Consider the following 17,912-nt stretch of genomic DNA (forward strand, 5'->3'; position numbering starts at 1 on the left):
GGAATGACAATCACTTTATCCTGTAAAATCTCTGATTAGGAGTAGAAAACTTAAAGACAGAGGCCGAGTAGCAGTGAGGACTGGGGAAAGTGAAGATTGTTTTTGTTTTGTATTCCATAAGCTGCTCACACTGAGCAAATTTACTGCAAAACAAGCAAATCAGTGGAAGAAAGCTGAAAACACAGGGTCCATCCTTTAAAAATACACAGATACACATTGACAAGGCTTCTTAGTGCATATTTACACTGATTATTTTGTTTTCTTTCTAGAATWAAAGCTGCCATAAACCTTCAAAGACTTAAGGGCTGTTTCAACSGCTGAATTACAAAACAGCCTGGTCACAAATTACAAAATAAACTTGGATGGTTTAAATAAAGAGGAAAAATAATCCACATGATTCACTTCAGTATCGATTTTTACAGGGAAGATAATTCTCTTGACACACTTTCTATGGTTGTGAAATGATAAATTTTAAGCATTTTAATCCATGCTTTGATATTTTGGACCCTAAAGCCARGCAGCTGAGAAACTTGAAGCCCTTTCCCCCAGAACTCCTCCTCTGCAAATGGAAGAGGCCGAAATGACCCATCTGGAATGCTGAGTGCCAATCTCAGGGATGGGATTTGGGCTCCTCTGCCAGAGGGCAGCTCTTCCCCAGCCCTCTCAGGAGGGAAGGCTCAGAGGCTGCACTGTCCCTGGTATTCCAGCATCTCCTCTGCTGAGCCTGAGCACAGCCCCAGCCCCAAGTGCTCCAATAATTCAGAATTTGGGCAGCACAGCTTCAGCTCAAGGCAGGAGGGCAGCCTTTTCCTTAAAAATCCCTTGGCTCATCCCTCAGGGTACAGTGGGACAGCACAGTGCAAACCAGCTGGGTGCCAATGSTTCTGCAAGCCTAAGAGATGATGGTAGTGGAAGCCAGACTCTACAAGCAACTTAGAAGATATTTTTGAAAAGAAATGTATTTTCTTCATAAATACAGTACAATTACATTTTACAATGTCTTTTTACTTCCTAGACATAAAAACACTAACTTTTACAAAAGAGTTCCTATACAAATACATGAAAAGAGAGATCCCCCCTCCCCAGAGCGCCCCGTCCCCAGCCCTGGCACGGAGCAAAGCTGCTGGCAGCACAGTGAATCCCAGGATAACCTGTGCCAGCCCTAGGGAAGAAGCCTGGCTATCCCAGGGTTTTCCTGCCTGGCTATCCCAGGGTTTTGCTGCCTGGCTATCCCAGGGTTTTCCTGCTCTGCCTGCTCTGGGTTTGTCTCAGTGGGAAGAGCGCTCGGTCCGGCCGGGTCCCCACGGGTGTCCCACAGCTCCAGGGGCTCCTGGAGCAGGAGGTGTCCTTGGAAATGGGTCTGACCTCAAACTCTGCAGGTCCCCCCAATTCAGGCAGCCCCAAAAATGAAGCCAAGCCAATGGCCAGCTTTCAGCAAACAGCACAGACCCCACGGGCAGAACYGCAGCCCCACCGCTCCTGGTGACCYCAGCGTGACTCTGAGGAGCAGCTCACACACCCCTGCAGTCCTCAGACCYAAAATCCCTGCTCCAGAGCCACCAGGAGCTGCCAGGGAGGAGCTGTTTCATTTAATAACAACACTGGGCCAGGTGGGAACAGAAGGCTCAGAATCTCAGGCAGTTCCCCAAGCAGACAAACCACAGAGGAACTGCCCAGGGGAAGGACTTGGGAGTTTGGCCACTCTGTAAGCAGTGAAAAGAAAGAGGAAAAATAACTAAACTTCAATTTCTTGTTTTGCTCTACAAAGAAGAATATGTGGCTTTCTTTAGAAAAGCTACAATTCTGCTCCTAATACCCGAGTTTAAGAAAAACTCTTAGTCTAAAATTTTGGTTTGCAAAGGTCGTTGCAATCACTGTTAAAAACCACTTTCTACTAGAAATAAGCTCTACAGAGGGCAAAGGGACTAGGTGTGCAGTTTGTCTCCTTAAAGCAGTTTCTGTTTAAAAACACAATAAAAATCTGTACAGAGGCCGAGGACTATGGGACACACGCTCCTCAAAGCAAGCAGCTCGTTTACATTCACACCAGGATGGCTCTGAGGAAGCTCCAGGGCAAGGATACATTCCTGATGGCTCCCAAGCTTGTCAGCACAGGAAAATGACCTCCAACTTCCACATCAATTTTTTGGGGTTTTTGCTTTTTTTTTTTTTTTTTAAGAAATCAAAATTACAAAATAGGGCAAAGAGCCTGACCTAAGCAATGCCAAACTGCATCATCTTCTTCCAAAATTACTTCCATTGCCAAGGAAGTGCCAAGCTCCTGCAATCCTGATGGTTCAGGTTGTCAGAAACAGCCTGGTTTCCATYTCTGAAGGAGACAGTTGCTGTATTTTATTCACAGAAAGCTATTATGTCCTTTTTGATTTGTAAAATTAAATTACCCTGGCATTCCATTAGAAAACAGTGAGCTGCAAGGAGGATAAACTAATTATTTTCACCTGAACAGCCAATACTGATTGGGCAAAATCAGTTTTCTGAAAGATTTTATCTGTAAAAGATCCAAGTTTTCCCAGACATTTCAGAATGAATGTGAATCAAGTGAGTTGTAACCATTTATCTGGAGCCCTACKGTTATAAAACTTCTTTCCAGCTGCTGAGAAGTATTTGAAAAGATGGAATATAACTTTTACTGACTCTAAAAGAAGAGAAAAGCATTCAAACATTTCTCCCCCCCTTCACACAGACACTCAATGGCATTTGATCTCCCTGGTTGATCATTTTAAGCCAAACCCACAAAATATAATATAGATACTTATGCTGAAATGGCAAAAAAAGATGGACACCTTAAGCTAACGAGAAAAGCTTCTCCTGCATTTTCAACAACTGTGGAGGAGGAAGAGAAATCTCTTCCAATCTTCCAGGGTGGGCGGCATTACTTCATGAAATGGGATGGAATTGAGCTAAGAGAAATAAAGGCAAGATGTTCTCAGTGGTGAGAAGGGCTGTGACAGTGTGCCTAGGAAGGATGGGGAATGCTCCAGAGGGAAGGAAGGTGAGGAATTTCTGGAAGCCTTTGTCCCCCGAGGCACAGCCCTGCACTGCAGCCCTGCATGTCCCAGGGGGGCTGAAGGAAGGAAGGGCTTTGGCCAGGCTGGGCTGACCCAGCGCAGCTCCTGCCCCACACACTTTGCCATTCCTGCTTTCTGCAGGACTGGGAAYATGGCATGGAGAACCCTGGAACCTGCAGCCAACCTGCTGAAAACCACGGCAAGTGTTTTCCTTGGACTTTAAGTGATTATCATTGGAAGGAAAACTCGGGGCTGACCTTGAGGCACCACCAGTGCAGAGAGAGGCACCACCTCCTCTCCCGTCCCAACCCTCCTCTGTGAGACTCCTGGGATCCCTGCAGGTCTGATAAGGCCATTTCAGTTGAACACCACAACCACGAATTAAAGACATTCACTAACTCTGTGATAATTCATTTTAAAATTAATTAATGCTGGCTTTCCTTGTTTCTGGGGTGAAACGATCTGAAATGAGAATTTTGCTGCTCTAATGCTGCACAGAAAGCTGAGACTAGCCAGGTTCCCAGAGTGTGACCACTGGCTAATTAAATATTTTAACATTCAAGTACAAAAAAGTAGTTTTTAACAGAAATTAATATTGAAGTGTTTTAATAAAATGCAAAGACAGTAACAAAAAAATACTCATGTACTTCTATTGGTCTTAATATCTCCTTATAGTTTCTGTAACCAAAGCACTGCTGCATCTGTGCCAGTTCCCAAAAATCTGGAAGTGAACCTCATGACTTAAATATGTAACTTTCTTCTGTAATGCCTCTGGGACTTTCTTTAAGCTGCTCTCTCCACTCAGATGAATTAAAGAACTATTTTGAAAGGAGAGAATCTGCCATCTGAACCTTTGCACGGAGCTTCTCTTGRAAGCTCTACCTCTGAGGCTTTGCTCTGTGAAAAAGAATCCATTCTCTCCAGAAAGGAGGGACATACAAAGTTGAAAGGCATTTGAAATATAGAAAAAGTCTGCCACAGAGAAAAGATCTCCACAGATGCAGTAGATTAAGCTGCTAACACTGAAAAGCAACAGGGCTTCCCACTTGCACTATGGTAAATTTGGAGTAGTTTCACTAAAGCCAATGGAATTACAAAGTCAGAAAATTGATCTAACAGATCAGGGCTGGGCCTGTAAAATCTTCTTATTAATTTATGTAAAACATGAATGCAATATATTATTTACTATCCACTGTACAAATTATTGAAAAAGTACTTAAGTATAAAAGTCTGGCAAATCTTGCAAAAGGAACTACAAATATGAAATGCGACATTAATCACCGGAGTAATTTGTTTTAATAAAGAAATAATAAAGAAATTTGGGAAGTAAAAAAAAATGTTACCACACTGAAAATGGAAATCTTTTCAGCCTATAAGTATGAAATACCTATTCTGAGTTGTTACACTGAGAGTAAAGAGGAAGTGAAAGGGAAATCTCCCTTGATCACAGCTCAGATTTATAAAAGCTTCCCAGAACACCTGTATCCTACAACCATGAAGTGATGCTCACAACAGTCCCTGGTTCTCATCATTTTAAGGCCATTGAGCTCACCTTACTACATTCAGGCTAGACATGTAATCAGCACCTGTGAGAGCAGGTACTTCTGTTTCAGAGACTTTAAAAACACTGAAATGAAATATCAGATGTAGTGCACCTAAGTTCTAGTTTTTTTCTCCAGATGTTACCAGATCCAGTATTCAAAAAATAAAGGGGGAAACTTTCCAAGAACAAGTGTTACGGGTTTTTTATAATTTAGAACAAATTATAAATTAACCTGTCCAAACTTTTGAGACATAATATACAAGAGCAAACAGCTGAGTGTTCTTTTATTACTCAGGTACTACATTTTCTTTTTTCCCAATAAAAATGTCTTTTAAAAATTTCTTGCTACTGTTATCCCAGCTCAGCTCCTGGCACAGCCTTTCAGATGAGGTATTCTACCATTTCTCCATCTGGGAGGTCCTGCCCCACAGTCTGAACAGGGGCTTTTCTTTCAAGAGTGCTGGAGTGGAAGAGTGGCCCATCTACATGATGAGGAAAAAGAGACAGACATTAAAGGTGTAACTTCAGTCATGTTAGAAATATGACTTTTAACATTTTAAGCCATCTTCTATCATTGGCCAAAGACAGCTAATAACTTATTTAATTCTAAAAAATTCAATTCCCATGTATGCAGCCAGACAAATAAAGCTATTTTATCAAATTTCCTTTGGGTACCTCCCACTGATACACAAATCCACATAAACCTGGAGTGACTGCATTGGTTTAAATTTTAAATGGCAGATTTTCACCACCAGACCTGTTCTCTCTCGATTCCCATTAAACAGCACAGCATGGGCAGGAGGCAGAGCCCAGCCAAACGCTCTCTGCCATAAAGAACARCAGCATTGTAATGTGTCTGTAAGGAGAAGAGGCCAGGTTGTGTAATCTGCATTGATTTGGCAGAGTGGGCTGGAAAATGAGCAGTTCTTGCCAGCTGGGAGCTCTGTGGGAAGCAAATTCAGCCCCTGTGACAGTCCCTGTCAGTTGGATCTCCGAGGCTGCAGTCAGTCCTGTGGCTGGRGTGGTACTGAGATGGCGTTTTGGTGACAATTCCCTCTCCTTCCTCTCTCTCCCCTTCTCTGAGTCCACTTGGCTTTGGATGCCCTCACTGCAATGGCCCCTTAGAACAGCCTATTTTCATGTGCTGTTTAAATCCCACAGTTTAGAGTAGACACTGACTCAGGCTGCCCAGGGATTTGCATTTCCCTGTTCTCAATTCCCAAATCTYGCTGCACCTCCCTGCCCAGTGTGCCCACACTTATGCTACCACTCTTCAGGTTTTTCTCCCTTCAGAGCATTTGAGATCATGCAGAACACTGTCACACTTGTCCCAAAATCCACTTGYTCTCACAAGAACTAACCCCGGTTTGCCTGGATGGAGAAAGGGACGTCAGGGCTGCCCCACAGATGGGGAGGGGGTGGTAGGTTGCCCTGGGACAGCAGTGTTACCTGTTTTCTCTGCACTGTAGGTCAGGTTGGTGCTGGGGAGTCGTGCTGGGGTGGGAGCTGCAGGGGAAGGAGCAGCTTTGCCCTGCTCACTGCCCCGGTCTGTCTGGGTGCTGCAGTCTCTGCTGCCTGTCTTGGAGTGGGCTGACAGCAAGGGCGTGGAGGGCAGGACAGGAGATGGCGTGGAGGGGATGGATTCCGAGCGATATTCCGTTCCCAGCAGGACACCTGCATGGGGAAAGGGAAGGAAACATCACAGTCACAGAAACACAACCTCTGTTAGCTCTGCACCAATCTGCACTGCTTGCTCTAGGACCTGCAAAGTGCTCCATCCCTCAAGAACCTGCACTGCTTTGCCTTTCCACAGCACCTTCCAACCCCGGGTGCTGAAGTACCCGAGGAACAGCAGTGTCCTCATGTTGCTGCTTGCAGGTGGGCACGAATCTGCACACTCCAAAATCACCTGCAACAGCTTCTCATTTACATTTCAGGGATTTTTACCTTCAGAGGGAGGGCCTTTATGCCTAACTTCTCCCAGGAAAAAAAATTAATCTGGGATTTGCTTTGTTACAACTCCTTTTCTCAGAACAATGCTGTTGAGCCATTCCAGACAGGAGTCAAGYTGGTGCAGGCACAACACTGCAGGATAGAAATCCTGATTAGCATCTCTGCTCCAATTCAAGGAGACTTCAAACCTTCAGCCAGCTGTAACACCCAGCTGAAAGCAAGTGCTTGGAAGCCTTGAAAACTATATCCCAGACTTTCCTAAAGTCAGGAGCCAAATTAAGGAATAAAGGCTTACATAGTTCAAAGACAGGGCCTGGACATCAGAAGTCATTATTTACTAAAAGGTATTAAAAGAAGCARCTATTCCAAACGTTCCCATCTTGCTGCAGCCTGGCCAGCTGGTCTGTGTGTCCAACACACCCTCCTCTGCTGCCCCTGCCTCCCCTCCAGGCAGTGGCTCATTTATCAGAATTGCCACCGGTATTTGGGAATTACCCAAGCTGCCCTTCCAGCTCTTGTCCTCCCTCTTCTCCTCCAGGATGGGGGTGCTGCTCAGCGTTGAGGAGTGGGACAGCAAGCCCGAGCCAGCRTTGGAGATGGACATGAGGGACTTGGCTGGTCTCATGGAGGAGAGCTGCTCTGTCTTGCCGGGCTCCTTGCGGGAACGCTGCTGCAGCACCTTGATCATGGCATCCTTCTCGATGATCTGAGCRTGCAGGGTCTTAATCCTTTGGGGGAAGGAAAAAGGGCAGTTTCAGTGTCTCCTGTCTCCCTGCAAAGAGGCCTCAGTGTCCCTATGGCTGTGATTAGGCTGCCTTGGGCTTTTGGGGAGGCAGATGATGGCAGGAGATTGTTCTGGGCACTGGCTGCTCTCTGGCCACAGAGCAGATCATGCATGATGGAGGGCACTGATACACCCACCCACCTGTGGCTACTGAAACTGCTCCAAACAGCCATGGAAAGGGCTTTGAGACCAACCTGAGAGCTATAGGCAGGATATGAGACCAAGAGAAAGAATKAACACACTTTGGGGAGTCTGCACTKGACCTAACACCAGGGAAAACAGTTCTGTGAGCCTGTTAAGGGGTGGCTGAAGCCTGGGGTCTGATGAAGATGCCCTGAAGGGGAAAGAGGAACAAGCTAGATGCAAAAAATGTAAGACAAGACTTTTTTTGCATTASCCCTCAGTATCAAGACAGGTTTTGGATTGCTGTGTAGGTAATTCYTTGGCCAAATGAGTGTCTGGCATCTGACATCGCTGCTGCTGGTAAAGACACGAGAATTTCTGGTTCTGAGGCGTCTACCCAGGCAATTAATTTAAAATTCCTGTCCCAAAGAAGCCAGATAGGACCAAGCTGCACTTTACCTTCCCTCCATGTCGAGACATCTCCTGTTGGCCAGCAGGATCTCCTCCTCCTCCTTCTGGATGCGAGCTTCCAGCGAKGTGTCGTAGCTGGGGTTGGGCGAGTGGCTGATCACCGTTGTGTCCCTGGGAACAGGCAGGGCAGCACATGAAGGACCTGCTAAGTTTGCTGCTTTCCCCCAGCAGCACAAAAGTATTGTTCAAAAGTAATAAACAAATAAAAATATCCACTTTTTTTTTTTTTAAGCTGTCTCAGTGTCTTGCAAAAATCCAACTCCCAACCTCATTTGCGTTCTAATGAAGAAGGAGTACAAAAACCTAGAGATCATTACAACAACAACYTCCTGATCCATCTCAAGCCAGTCCTTCATCTAAACCAAGTCACTGCACTACTCTGATCAATGAGGCAAATCCAAGGACACASAGGGGAAAAAGAACACCAGGCACTTTTCTTCAATTGAAACAGCACAAACGTCATTTCAGATACAAAGCTATTTCCTTTCCCTTTCCAGCAGTATCATACAGGGGATATGAATATCAAAGGGAACAAGGTATGGAAGTTTCTTAAGCAATCCTAAGCAGTTTCRTCCAAAAAACTTGAAATGGGCTGAAAACAATTTCAGACTAAYTCCATATAGTGCCTAATGTTAACACTGTGATAGTTGGTCAATCCATGTGGTGGTTTTGCTCAGTTCAGTTTTTTAGTGGTGGGGGATGCAAAGCAAATAATGAGTATTTCATTCTATTTGTGAATGTGGAAGGCAATGAAAAGATCATTGAAACCCAACCTGATCCAGTTCCTGCCTGTGCCCTAAAGCATCTTCCCTGCAGCCTCAGTTTCCTAAGGGATGCCAGTTCCCACTGCTAAAGAGAAGGGAAAAAAATCTGGACAGAGCAGATGAGGTTGCCATTGGAATTAGTGAAATCTAGATGGAAATGGAAAAACAGAGGCTCTTCACGGACTGAACAACAACWCTGTGGTTCGTTTCATGAAACCTGAGCAGGCCTAACACATCCCCTCCCACTCCACGATAAACAATAGACTGGGCCCCAACTTATCAGCCCACGCTGGAAATGTAACACAGCCTCTGAGCACAGCAGCAGCAGGAGCCTTYGGGGAATCTCTGGGGAGGTGGCAAACACTGTACAAGGAGCATCAGTACCCTAAAATAACAGCTTGCTTCTGGAGCAAGATTAGATAAGTGTCTAAACGCTAACACAGCAGATCTGCAGCTTCACCCCTGTAATTCCAGTGTGATCCTACAAGCTGGGAAGCCAGTTGTGATAACATCCCTATCTGGATCTGGCTCATGAAACAATCTACAGGAAAATCTGCTGTCCAGAACCATAAACCAGGGAACAAGGAAATGATGTGCAAGCCAGGACTAATGCTAAGGAGTTGCACTCCAGTAATAGCTCTTGTTTACCAACCAGCTGAGGCACCCAGGCCTATTTACAGCCATAAAAAAGTGTATTTTCTGTTTCTGTACACTTGTCTTGGAATGGGAGCTTGTTACCAAATTTCAGACACCCTTCCCACCCCCACAAGCAGCGCTSTCCCTGCACAGCAGAATGTTTTGAGCAGAATTTCCTAGTAGATGTTTCTGGTTTGTAACCAGAMAATACCACAAAGTAATTTGCAAAAACATTCTGGAGAACAAGGGAAGCCATTCAGGGTGAATGATGTGAATCACCAAGCTCACCCCATCTCACATGACTTCAGCAAGGACTGATTCCTGTTTTAAAAATAAAAAACACCCAAGCCTCTTCTCCTTTGAATCAACAGCTTCTAGGAATGGCTCAGAACAATTCTAGTCTGGAAAATGGCTCCTGCATGTGGAGGAATCTTCCCCTGGAAAAATGTTTCGAACTGCTGGCAATTGCACAGCTCCCAGGAAGAGAAGCCAAGCTCCATGTGCTTGCAGAGGTCTGAGGAGCTGTTCAGACCACAGGGTGAGCAATTACGGGAGGGAGGCATGACAACATCCCTGGGTGGGAAATATGACATTCAGCTGGAAAAAGAAAATAATCCCRGCACTGTGAAAAGTCCCATTTACCTCTGAGCAGCCACGGTGGCAGCTGCATCCAAAGCAAACTGTCTCATCACACTTTCCTCCAGGTATTTCTGTTCCCAYTTGGTCATGTCAGCTTCCAGAGCAAGGATCCTCTCCTCCTTCTCCCGCAGGAGCTCCATCAGTGCTGTGGCGTTGTACTCGGACACGTTGGCAGCCTGAGACGTGCCCTGACGCTGATTCCCAAGAGAAAAAAACACAAACAAAACAAAAATAGAAGTCTCAGGATGCATCTGTAAGGCTCTGGGTTGGCTGGTTTGCTTTTTGCCACTGGTTTGACACAAGAAACCCCCAGAGGGAAATACAGTGGCTTTATGCTGTGTTGGGCAGACTTACAAGAAAACACCTGAGATGGAAAATACTCCTCCTAAGGCCTTTTTTCCATGTGTAAAGCCMCAAATATGCATCTCAGAGCCAGACTGTGCCATACAGGTGTGATGTTCACAGACTGATTCCACCAGTGTTCAGCAAAGCACTAAATATTATACAAGAGTTATCACCCTTTCAGAAAAATACATCCAAAATATTTTTAAAGGATTTGTTTATTAAATTAATATGATCAGTRTATAGCTGGAGATTTAAGTAATTCAGCTCTCAAGCAAGATTTAGAAGGCAGGCAGTGCACCCTTTCAAAATAAGGAAGAGCGGAGATTTRCTCAGATGATAGGGTTAAAAATTAAAATAAATGGTCTAAAAGAAAATAAATTGGGCAGACAAGCTATTTTAGACTGAGCTCAGAATTTTTAACCATGACAAGAAAGTAATTTTTTGGGTTGGTTCAGGCTCAATGCAAAAAGCTGTGGGGTTTAGAGCACCTGATCTTCCAAGGTGTAACATAAAAGTTTATCAAATTACTTTAACTTCTTCTGAAACCAAAACAGACCCTCAAGATTTAAATATCCATTCCTATGCACAGGTGAAATTTAGGGGATAAAAATAACCTGAAACTCAGTGTTAGAACACAGACCTCCATCCTCTTTCCAGTAAAATGYAGACACCTGACAGTTCACCTGTGCTCAACCGAGGCTGAAGTAAAACTGAAACTTCACATTTAATTAATAACAAACCTGCTCAAACTACTTCTCATTCATTCTTTTCACTGAAAAACACTCTTAATATAATTGCAATATGGTCTGTGTGAAACTCTCCTCCATTTCCATCAACTGCATTTACAGAATGGTCTTTGCTGATTTAGTCTTGTGTGGTTTTTTTTAAAATTCAAAAGTTTTTTGAAGGGCCTCTTTTCAGGCCAATTGTTAATGGATTTTATATGAAATCCCAAAATGTGAATAATAATGTGATTAATAAGATAATTTCAACCCAAATATAACCAGGTTACTTAGATAAAACAGCATGTGGCTATTTCTGCACCTTGGCACAGGATGCATCCCCTGTTGCTCCTTATCTACATGTTCTGGTCGAAACCAGAATTAAATCAGGTAAAAACAATACAACAGCCAGCAAATGCATGACTGTAGCTTGTAAAAGAAAAGCTTGTAAAATCCCAGTGCCTTTCCCTTCAGTGTGGTGCAGGTGCAATCCCCCAAGGAGCCAGGGGTACCTGCTGCATGCGGAGCGATTCCAGCTCGCGCTCCAGCCGGGTGCGCAGCCGGTGCTCCAGCTGCTCCCTCTTCTCACACGCTGCCTGCAGCTGAACCAAGGCCTGCTGCATCTTCTCCACCTTCTCCACGTAGACCTGCTTCTTTTTCAGCTGAAACAAAGCAAGAAAAGGCAACAGAAGTTAAATAATGAGAATGAGCGAGTGGACTTCGGGCTTTGCCACCAGGCCGGAAGAAGATGTGATTTCCAGAACCTGAAGGGAGCCCACGAGAAAGATGGAGAGAGACAATTTACAAGAGCCTGGAGAGACAGGACACAGGGAATGGCTTCCCAGTGCCAGAGGGCAGGGTTAGGTGGATATTGGGAAGGAATTCTCCCCTGTGAGKGTGGGCAGCCCTGGCACAGGGTGCCCAGAGAAGCTGTGGCTGCCCCTGGATCCCTGGCAGTGCCCAAGGCCAGGCTGGACAKTGGSGCTTGGAGGAACCTGGGGTGGTGGAAGGTGTCCCTATGGCAAAGGGTTGAAACTGAATCATCTTTAAGGTCCCTTCCARCCCAAACCAYCCCATGATTCCAGGTCTCATGACTGCTGTCAGTGAGCCTTGGCCTCCTGCTCTGGACTGAACCCTCAGGATGTTTCAGCTCTGTCCCATCTCTGCCTTCCTGCTGGGTGTATTTGTCCTTTTTATCCTCAGTGACCCCATGGCAATGATGAGGAAACAGAGGAAATTATCTGAGAGCAGCAATGGACTAGAAAGGGCACCAGGGATTGAAAGAGTGTTTGAGTGACTCGACACATGTTTCCAAGGTAACTGCAGCAGTGTTTAGAGCTGGTCCATGAGCTGGGAACACTCTCAGTGCAATATTGAAAATTGCTGGCAGCATTTTCACAAGATTAAGCAGAATCTAAATCAAAACTTGTGGGGTCCTGTTGCAGTCCCATCCCAATAAAATAATAGGATCAAAGCACACACCAGCCATGGCCCAGGCTCTCCCCATGCCAGGTTTATCCAGGTTTATCCCAGCAGTCTGGACATTCATCCTGCTCTGAGAGGTCCTGCTCTGTTCCTGCCACTGCCCTTCCACCCTCCATTGCTCATGCTGCAAACCAAGCTGCCATCCTGCCTCACAAGAAGCAACAAAAACTGCCACACTGAGCCCCCGGTAACAGTCGCAGCAAGCTTAATCCACAGTTCAGGCAAGACAAAAAAAAACCTAAAATATGAATTAAAAAAAAAAAAGAATAAAATATACCGAGGGCCTAGCTCTATACAAATATAGGGAATACTGCACACCTGTGGGCATTATTTTCTGTTAAGGAAAAAACTAACAATTGCAAATTAGCTGGCCCTGTGCAGCAAATCTGGGGCACTGCTTTTGTAGCTCTGATTGTCATAAACCCTGAAATACAAAAATAGCAGGAAGAAGGCAACGTTTCCCAACAGTCGGAGCCAAAGTTCTAGAGAAGCACCACAATGCAAAACACAGACTCCCTTATGTGAGTTCAAAGAGCTGCTCTACAGCTTCATGGAAGAAAAGTCCACTGAGGGATATTCAAGACAAAAGAGCCCACTTTTGGCTCAGGAAGTCCTTCTTGGAAGCGGAAAGTATTCTGGGAAAGTATCACTGCTTGCTGGCCCCATTCTGACAGTGTTCCCCAGGAATGTGCTCTGGGTTTCAGCACACACAGGGTACTTTGATCAGAACAACACGAGCTGTTCTCACATCACACCTTTGTTCCAAAAACATCTTATCATCTGTTTCTTAAAAAAAAAAAATTCTCTTTTCTCTCTCCTGTTCCTTCAGGYGATGCAAAGAGCAGAAAGAGAAGAATCTCCAAGCACTATTAATSCCAGATATAAAATCCTTTTCTTCTCTCCATAAAGTCAGCAGGCATCTAATGTCACAGCATGAATGCTGCTGCCTTAGAGGATTTTCCCCAAACAAGAATTTTATAATAAAAGTTACAACAAACAGTGAGCAATCCAGCCAAAGGACTTCCCACCAGAGAATGTACAGTAGAAAGGTATTTTTGTTCTTTGATTGCTCAAGGTTTCAAGCTTATTTGGAATGGGAGGGAAAATATGTTCTAATAAAATTTAATACTCCACTGCTGCACTGCAGAAAATCAATCAATATGTTATATTTAATAAATCTTTTTATTTCAGATCATAGTGCTTGTTATCACCAAYTTAGGGTTTCTCAGACTCCACCAAAGTGGCGATTAATGCACCAATTTTAAATTTAGATTAACAGCAGCTCAAAATAGTCAAAAGTGATGAACTATAAGGCCAGCAGTAGAACCCAGAAATAAAGAGCACTCAGTATCTTGGGTTTTGACCTGGACAAGAGTGAAGAATAACCCAATAAACTCACTAACAGTGAAATACTATGCATCAAGCTGAAAAATAATCCCTTCAAAACCAGCTCTCTTCCCTCTCTCTTCTTTATAAAAGAAATTAAGGACGAGGTGATGGACATTTGGTCTCTCACTACCCACTACAAAGCATTTAAATTTCTTAACACACAGGCAAAATCCTGCAAAAGCAGCCACTGACAACATTTTAGTTTCACAATTAACAAACCTGAGTATGCATATGTGTGGATTAACGTTCTGGCCTGCATTCAAAGAATACCAAGAGCCCAGCCAAAAAGCAGAATTAGGACACAGAAATTCCACTGAAACATTCACTTTGAACGTGCTCCCATCAGCCAAACCTGCAGGTGAAAAGTTGCAACACAAAAGCTGTTGCCCAACTTCCCAGCACTGCCTGCACACGCCTGGCTCGGGCACCAGACCCAACACACAGGCACAGCTTGTTCAGTGGCTTTGCAGAAAGACAACATTTTTTTCTCCCTTCACAAGATGCACTTCATCTTCCAGCATCAGGACGAATTAGGAATGTCAGAAGATTCAGGACTCGTGTGTGTATTTGTTTTAACAACTTAAAACCAGAATTAATTCAGGAATTCCTCGAATAATTTTCAGGGTTTTGGAACCCAGGTGTTCACTGAGATTTAAAGGCAGGGATGTGCTCCAGACAACTGAACTCTTCTAATGTCTTTTGTCAGAATTATACTTTATCTRTAAGGTTTTTACATTTCACGCACTTGCTGCACTCAGTTAAGTCACTGCCTATTCTGTCACTCATTCATTTCCAGCTCTGCCACTCTGCTTCTGCAAGTATTTGTGAGGACAAAAATTTGTCTTCCTGTGAACCAGGATTCTCCAGAAGAGGTGGAAATGAAATCTAAATTTATAAATTTTTTGTTTCCTTCTTCCTGATTTGATCTGAACTTTCAATGTAAAGAGGATAAGGAATAATTTTTCCAAGCACAGAGGGATTTCATTACCAGAAATCGAGAGTTTGATCTTGTTTTCCTAAGAGAGGAATTGGAAACAATTTCCTGAGCACTGCCAGGGTGCTGAAGACATAACTAAGATGGGAAGAAGGAAAAARGGCAGCGTGTTAAAGCTCGTTCTTGGTTATTTGCCATGGATTCCCCACCCTCCCTCTGCCAGCAAGGAACCAAAACCAGCTGCGTGGTGCCAAGGGCCTCAGCAACATCCACCAGGACAGAGATGGCATCAGAGGACRCAGGAATTCTCTCCTCTGCATCAGGCCTGGCAGTGAACACGTGCTCTCGATAGGAGCTCATTCCTGAAGCTTTACAAGGGTGCAGTCACACCCTCTGGTATGTAATTTTAAATAAATTGGACAAGATAGTAATTTTCCTTTTGATGGTACAGCATTTAACTGAGAAGCAAGCTCATGTTCACATAACTGCTCTGCCTCCAAGGGTGCTCTGAAAATGCAGAGCATTTTGCTAATGAGAATATCTTTATTGTAACACCTATTTAGGATGTTACAGATTTAAATCACCTCAGTGCATGTCTGGCAGCACAGCACAGCACAGCACTGCAGGATGGCTGTATCCCTTCCCAGCATTTCCTACAGCACAACTTTATAATACCCTTATCATCTCCAGGTCAGTCCCTCAAYGCTTTGGAAAACGTCCTAACCAAGCATCAGAGGTCATCATTTTATCAACAAAATTTTCTAACTAAACCAATACAAACAAGAGCAGTCCCTCTCCAGTTGCCATTTACTACAAAGTTTACGTAAATTCTGCAACAGGACTGAGGACAAGGAAAATAAAGATGACCAGGAGTGGCATGGGCTCTGCAAAAATCCAGTGCACAAAGCAATGCAAGGATTTGAAACCCCCTGCAAGATTCCCTGGCTGCCTGATCAAGTATTTCCAGCTTCATTTGATTTCCTCTCTCCCTTGGTATGTACTTGCATCATCTAAAATCAATGGCAAAGGTTTTCCCCTCAGAAACAGATATATTTGATTATTACTATAACTGTCCAGCCAAAAGGGGATCAACATCCTAAARGCCAAACCAATCCTGTTTCTCCATTTATTTAGGCTTTGACAAACCATGCAAACCCTTTCAGGGATTCTTGCAGAAGCAAGGCTCTGAGGAGGGCACGGAGGTTTCATGGAAAGGGAGCAGGGGCACACAGGAATGAGGAATTTTCAGTCAAGTCACCAGTCACTGTAACATCCTGGAGCTGCCTCTGCAGGACAAACACAGCCCTGGACACAGCAGGTGAGGGGGGAGGATCTTCTTTTTGGAAAGAGATTCATTGCTTCCAGATGTGTTACTCAGCAAAGATTTTTTTTTTTTTTTTTTCCTGGGGAAGAAGAGAAGACTTCCTGCAATGATTCAGAACTCTCCCAGGCATTTTGTCAAACCCAACCATTATCCTCCTCATCTTGGACAGCTCCTATTTCAACAAATTGGTAACACTCGTCAGCATCTGCTTGTCTCCCACCCACTATTTCTKATGTCTTCAAAGTCCTTTGTTTAATAAATTCAGGGTGTTTCCATAACATTCTTGGTTTATTCTAATGCTGAATCCATTCAGATGCAGCTGAAAATGTGTTTCCCCACAAGAATTTGCCTGCTATGGCAGAAATGTAGTTAAAAAAAAAAAAGAAAAAAGAGACACAGCAAGCACGTTTAAATCACCTCTCCCTCTCACAGTTGGAATATATTCCTCCAGGATGCCTTTGAACCCTCAGTTTGTTTGAATTCAGGCCCAAGAAGGCGCCAGTGGCCTCAGCAAGAATTCCTGCTGAAACAATTTGGTAACACCATCCCCTTGCTAGGGAACAGCGTTTGTGGCGTGGGAATGTCACAACGTCGTCACCCCGTTTGTTTGTGTTAAAAGAAGTTCTAAACTGTCCAAGCCACCTCTGGAAAATCACTGCCAGGCAGAATATGTGAGACAGTGACAGGGCAATAAAAAGSCACTTCTGTCCCAAGAATGGGGGTCATTAGAGGGAACTGGTCACAGGGAAAACAGGGAGGTTTCTCTCCTCTGCACCCAATCCATCCAGGAGTGACAAGCCATCCAAAAAGTGTCCCCTTTAGAAGCAGCTCTCTCCTGAAAGGAGTATTATGTAGCTCTCAGAATCTGAGTGAAACAAAGCTGTGGAGACCAGGACTATCTTTTTATAAACCCAGGGAAATGACTGGAGAAAACCGGACCAGGCATCCAGCAGACAGCTCTCCTTTGGGTCTCCTCCCTACAARCCAGAGCTCTGCTCTGAAAGTATCTCAGGAACAGCTTAAAAAGTACAATAGATGTCATTGGGAAATGCATTTTCCTGTTTCCCCCAGAGAGAACCCTCAGTGTTATCAGAAGTAGAGCGTTATTTCTCTCCACAGCAGCACAATGGGAAGTGAACACGGTATCTCAGCTGGTATCTGCTCATGTTGAATTCTGGTGGCTGAGGGATCACAGAACTTCTAAACACAAGCACTTTTAAGAAAGATATTTCATTCAAATTTGTCCCTTCCCTCAGCCCTCAATTTCCACCCATTAGAGAGGTCATCTATCTCCTCTTCCCACTGCAAGGTGGGAATGGAGAAAATATGAGGATGGCAAAAAGCRGGTATTTTTATCTCCCTGGTGGTTGTCACTATTCTTCAAAGCTGTCTCCTTGAGGCACTCAGTAAAAAAGAGCTTTGTAAAGTGGTGGAGCAAAGGAGTACAAGTTACTTTAAAAAAACCCACCAACTTTTCTTAAGTTGAAGCGTGGTCTTCCACAGTATGAATTAAATAGGGTAAGCAGAAATGAYCAAGTTTGAGAAAAGATCTGGAAATTCTCTTTTTTTTAAGGAAAAAAAAGTAAAACCAGTGGTACCTGCAGCCTCAACCCTGCTGCCATCCCACTTGAGACCCTCACAGCAATCTGTGTTCCCAAATGAGAATTTTTCATTGCCTTAGTTCCAAATATTATTATTACTAACTATTTCTGACTGTGAGGTACATTTTTAAGCCAACATATATTTTACCTCAAATATGTTCAATTTATGT

General features: G+C 44.1%; 1 protein-coding gene across 4 annotated transcripts in view; it reads right to left on the minus strand.

Moving 5' to 3' along the window:
• Positions 1–941: 941 nt before the first annotated feature.
• AMOT (angiomotin) overlaps positions 942–17,912 on the minus strand; it is a 59,972-nt gene continuing 43,001 nt past the window's right edge. For all 4 annotated transcript variants that reach the window (XM_057370126.1, XM_057370123.1, XM_057370124.1 and 1 more), the window contains 6 exons: positions 11,522–11,671; positions 9,946–10,136; positions 7,892–8,014; positions 7,021–7,253; positions 6,022–6,246; positions 942–5,054 (listed from right to left, as the gene is read on the minus strand). In XM_057370126.1, the coding sequence (XP_057226109.1) occupies positions 4,954–5,054; positions 6,022–6,246; positions 7,021–7,253; positions 7,892–8,014; positions 9,946–10,136; positions 11,522–11,671 (1,023 nt within the window). In that variant the 3' untranslated portion in view covers positions 942–4,953. The remainder of the gene's footprint in view (positions 5,055–6,021; positions 6,247–7,020; positions 7,254–7,891; positions 8,015–9,945; positions 10,137–11,521; positions 11,672–17,912) is intronic.

This window comes from Malurus melanocephalus, unplaced genomic scaffold (genome assembly GCF_030028575.1).
Source record: "Malurus melanocephalus ecotype Western Australia unplaced genomic scaffold, MMel_1.1 scaffold_120, whole genome shotgun sequence".
Lineage (NCBI taxonomy): Eukaryota > Metazoa > Chordata > Aves > Passeriformes > Maluridae > Malurus > Malurus melanocephalus.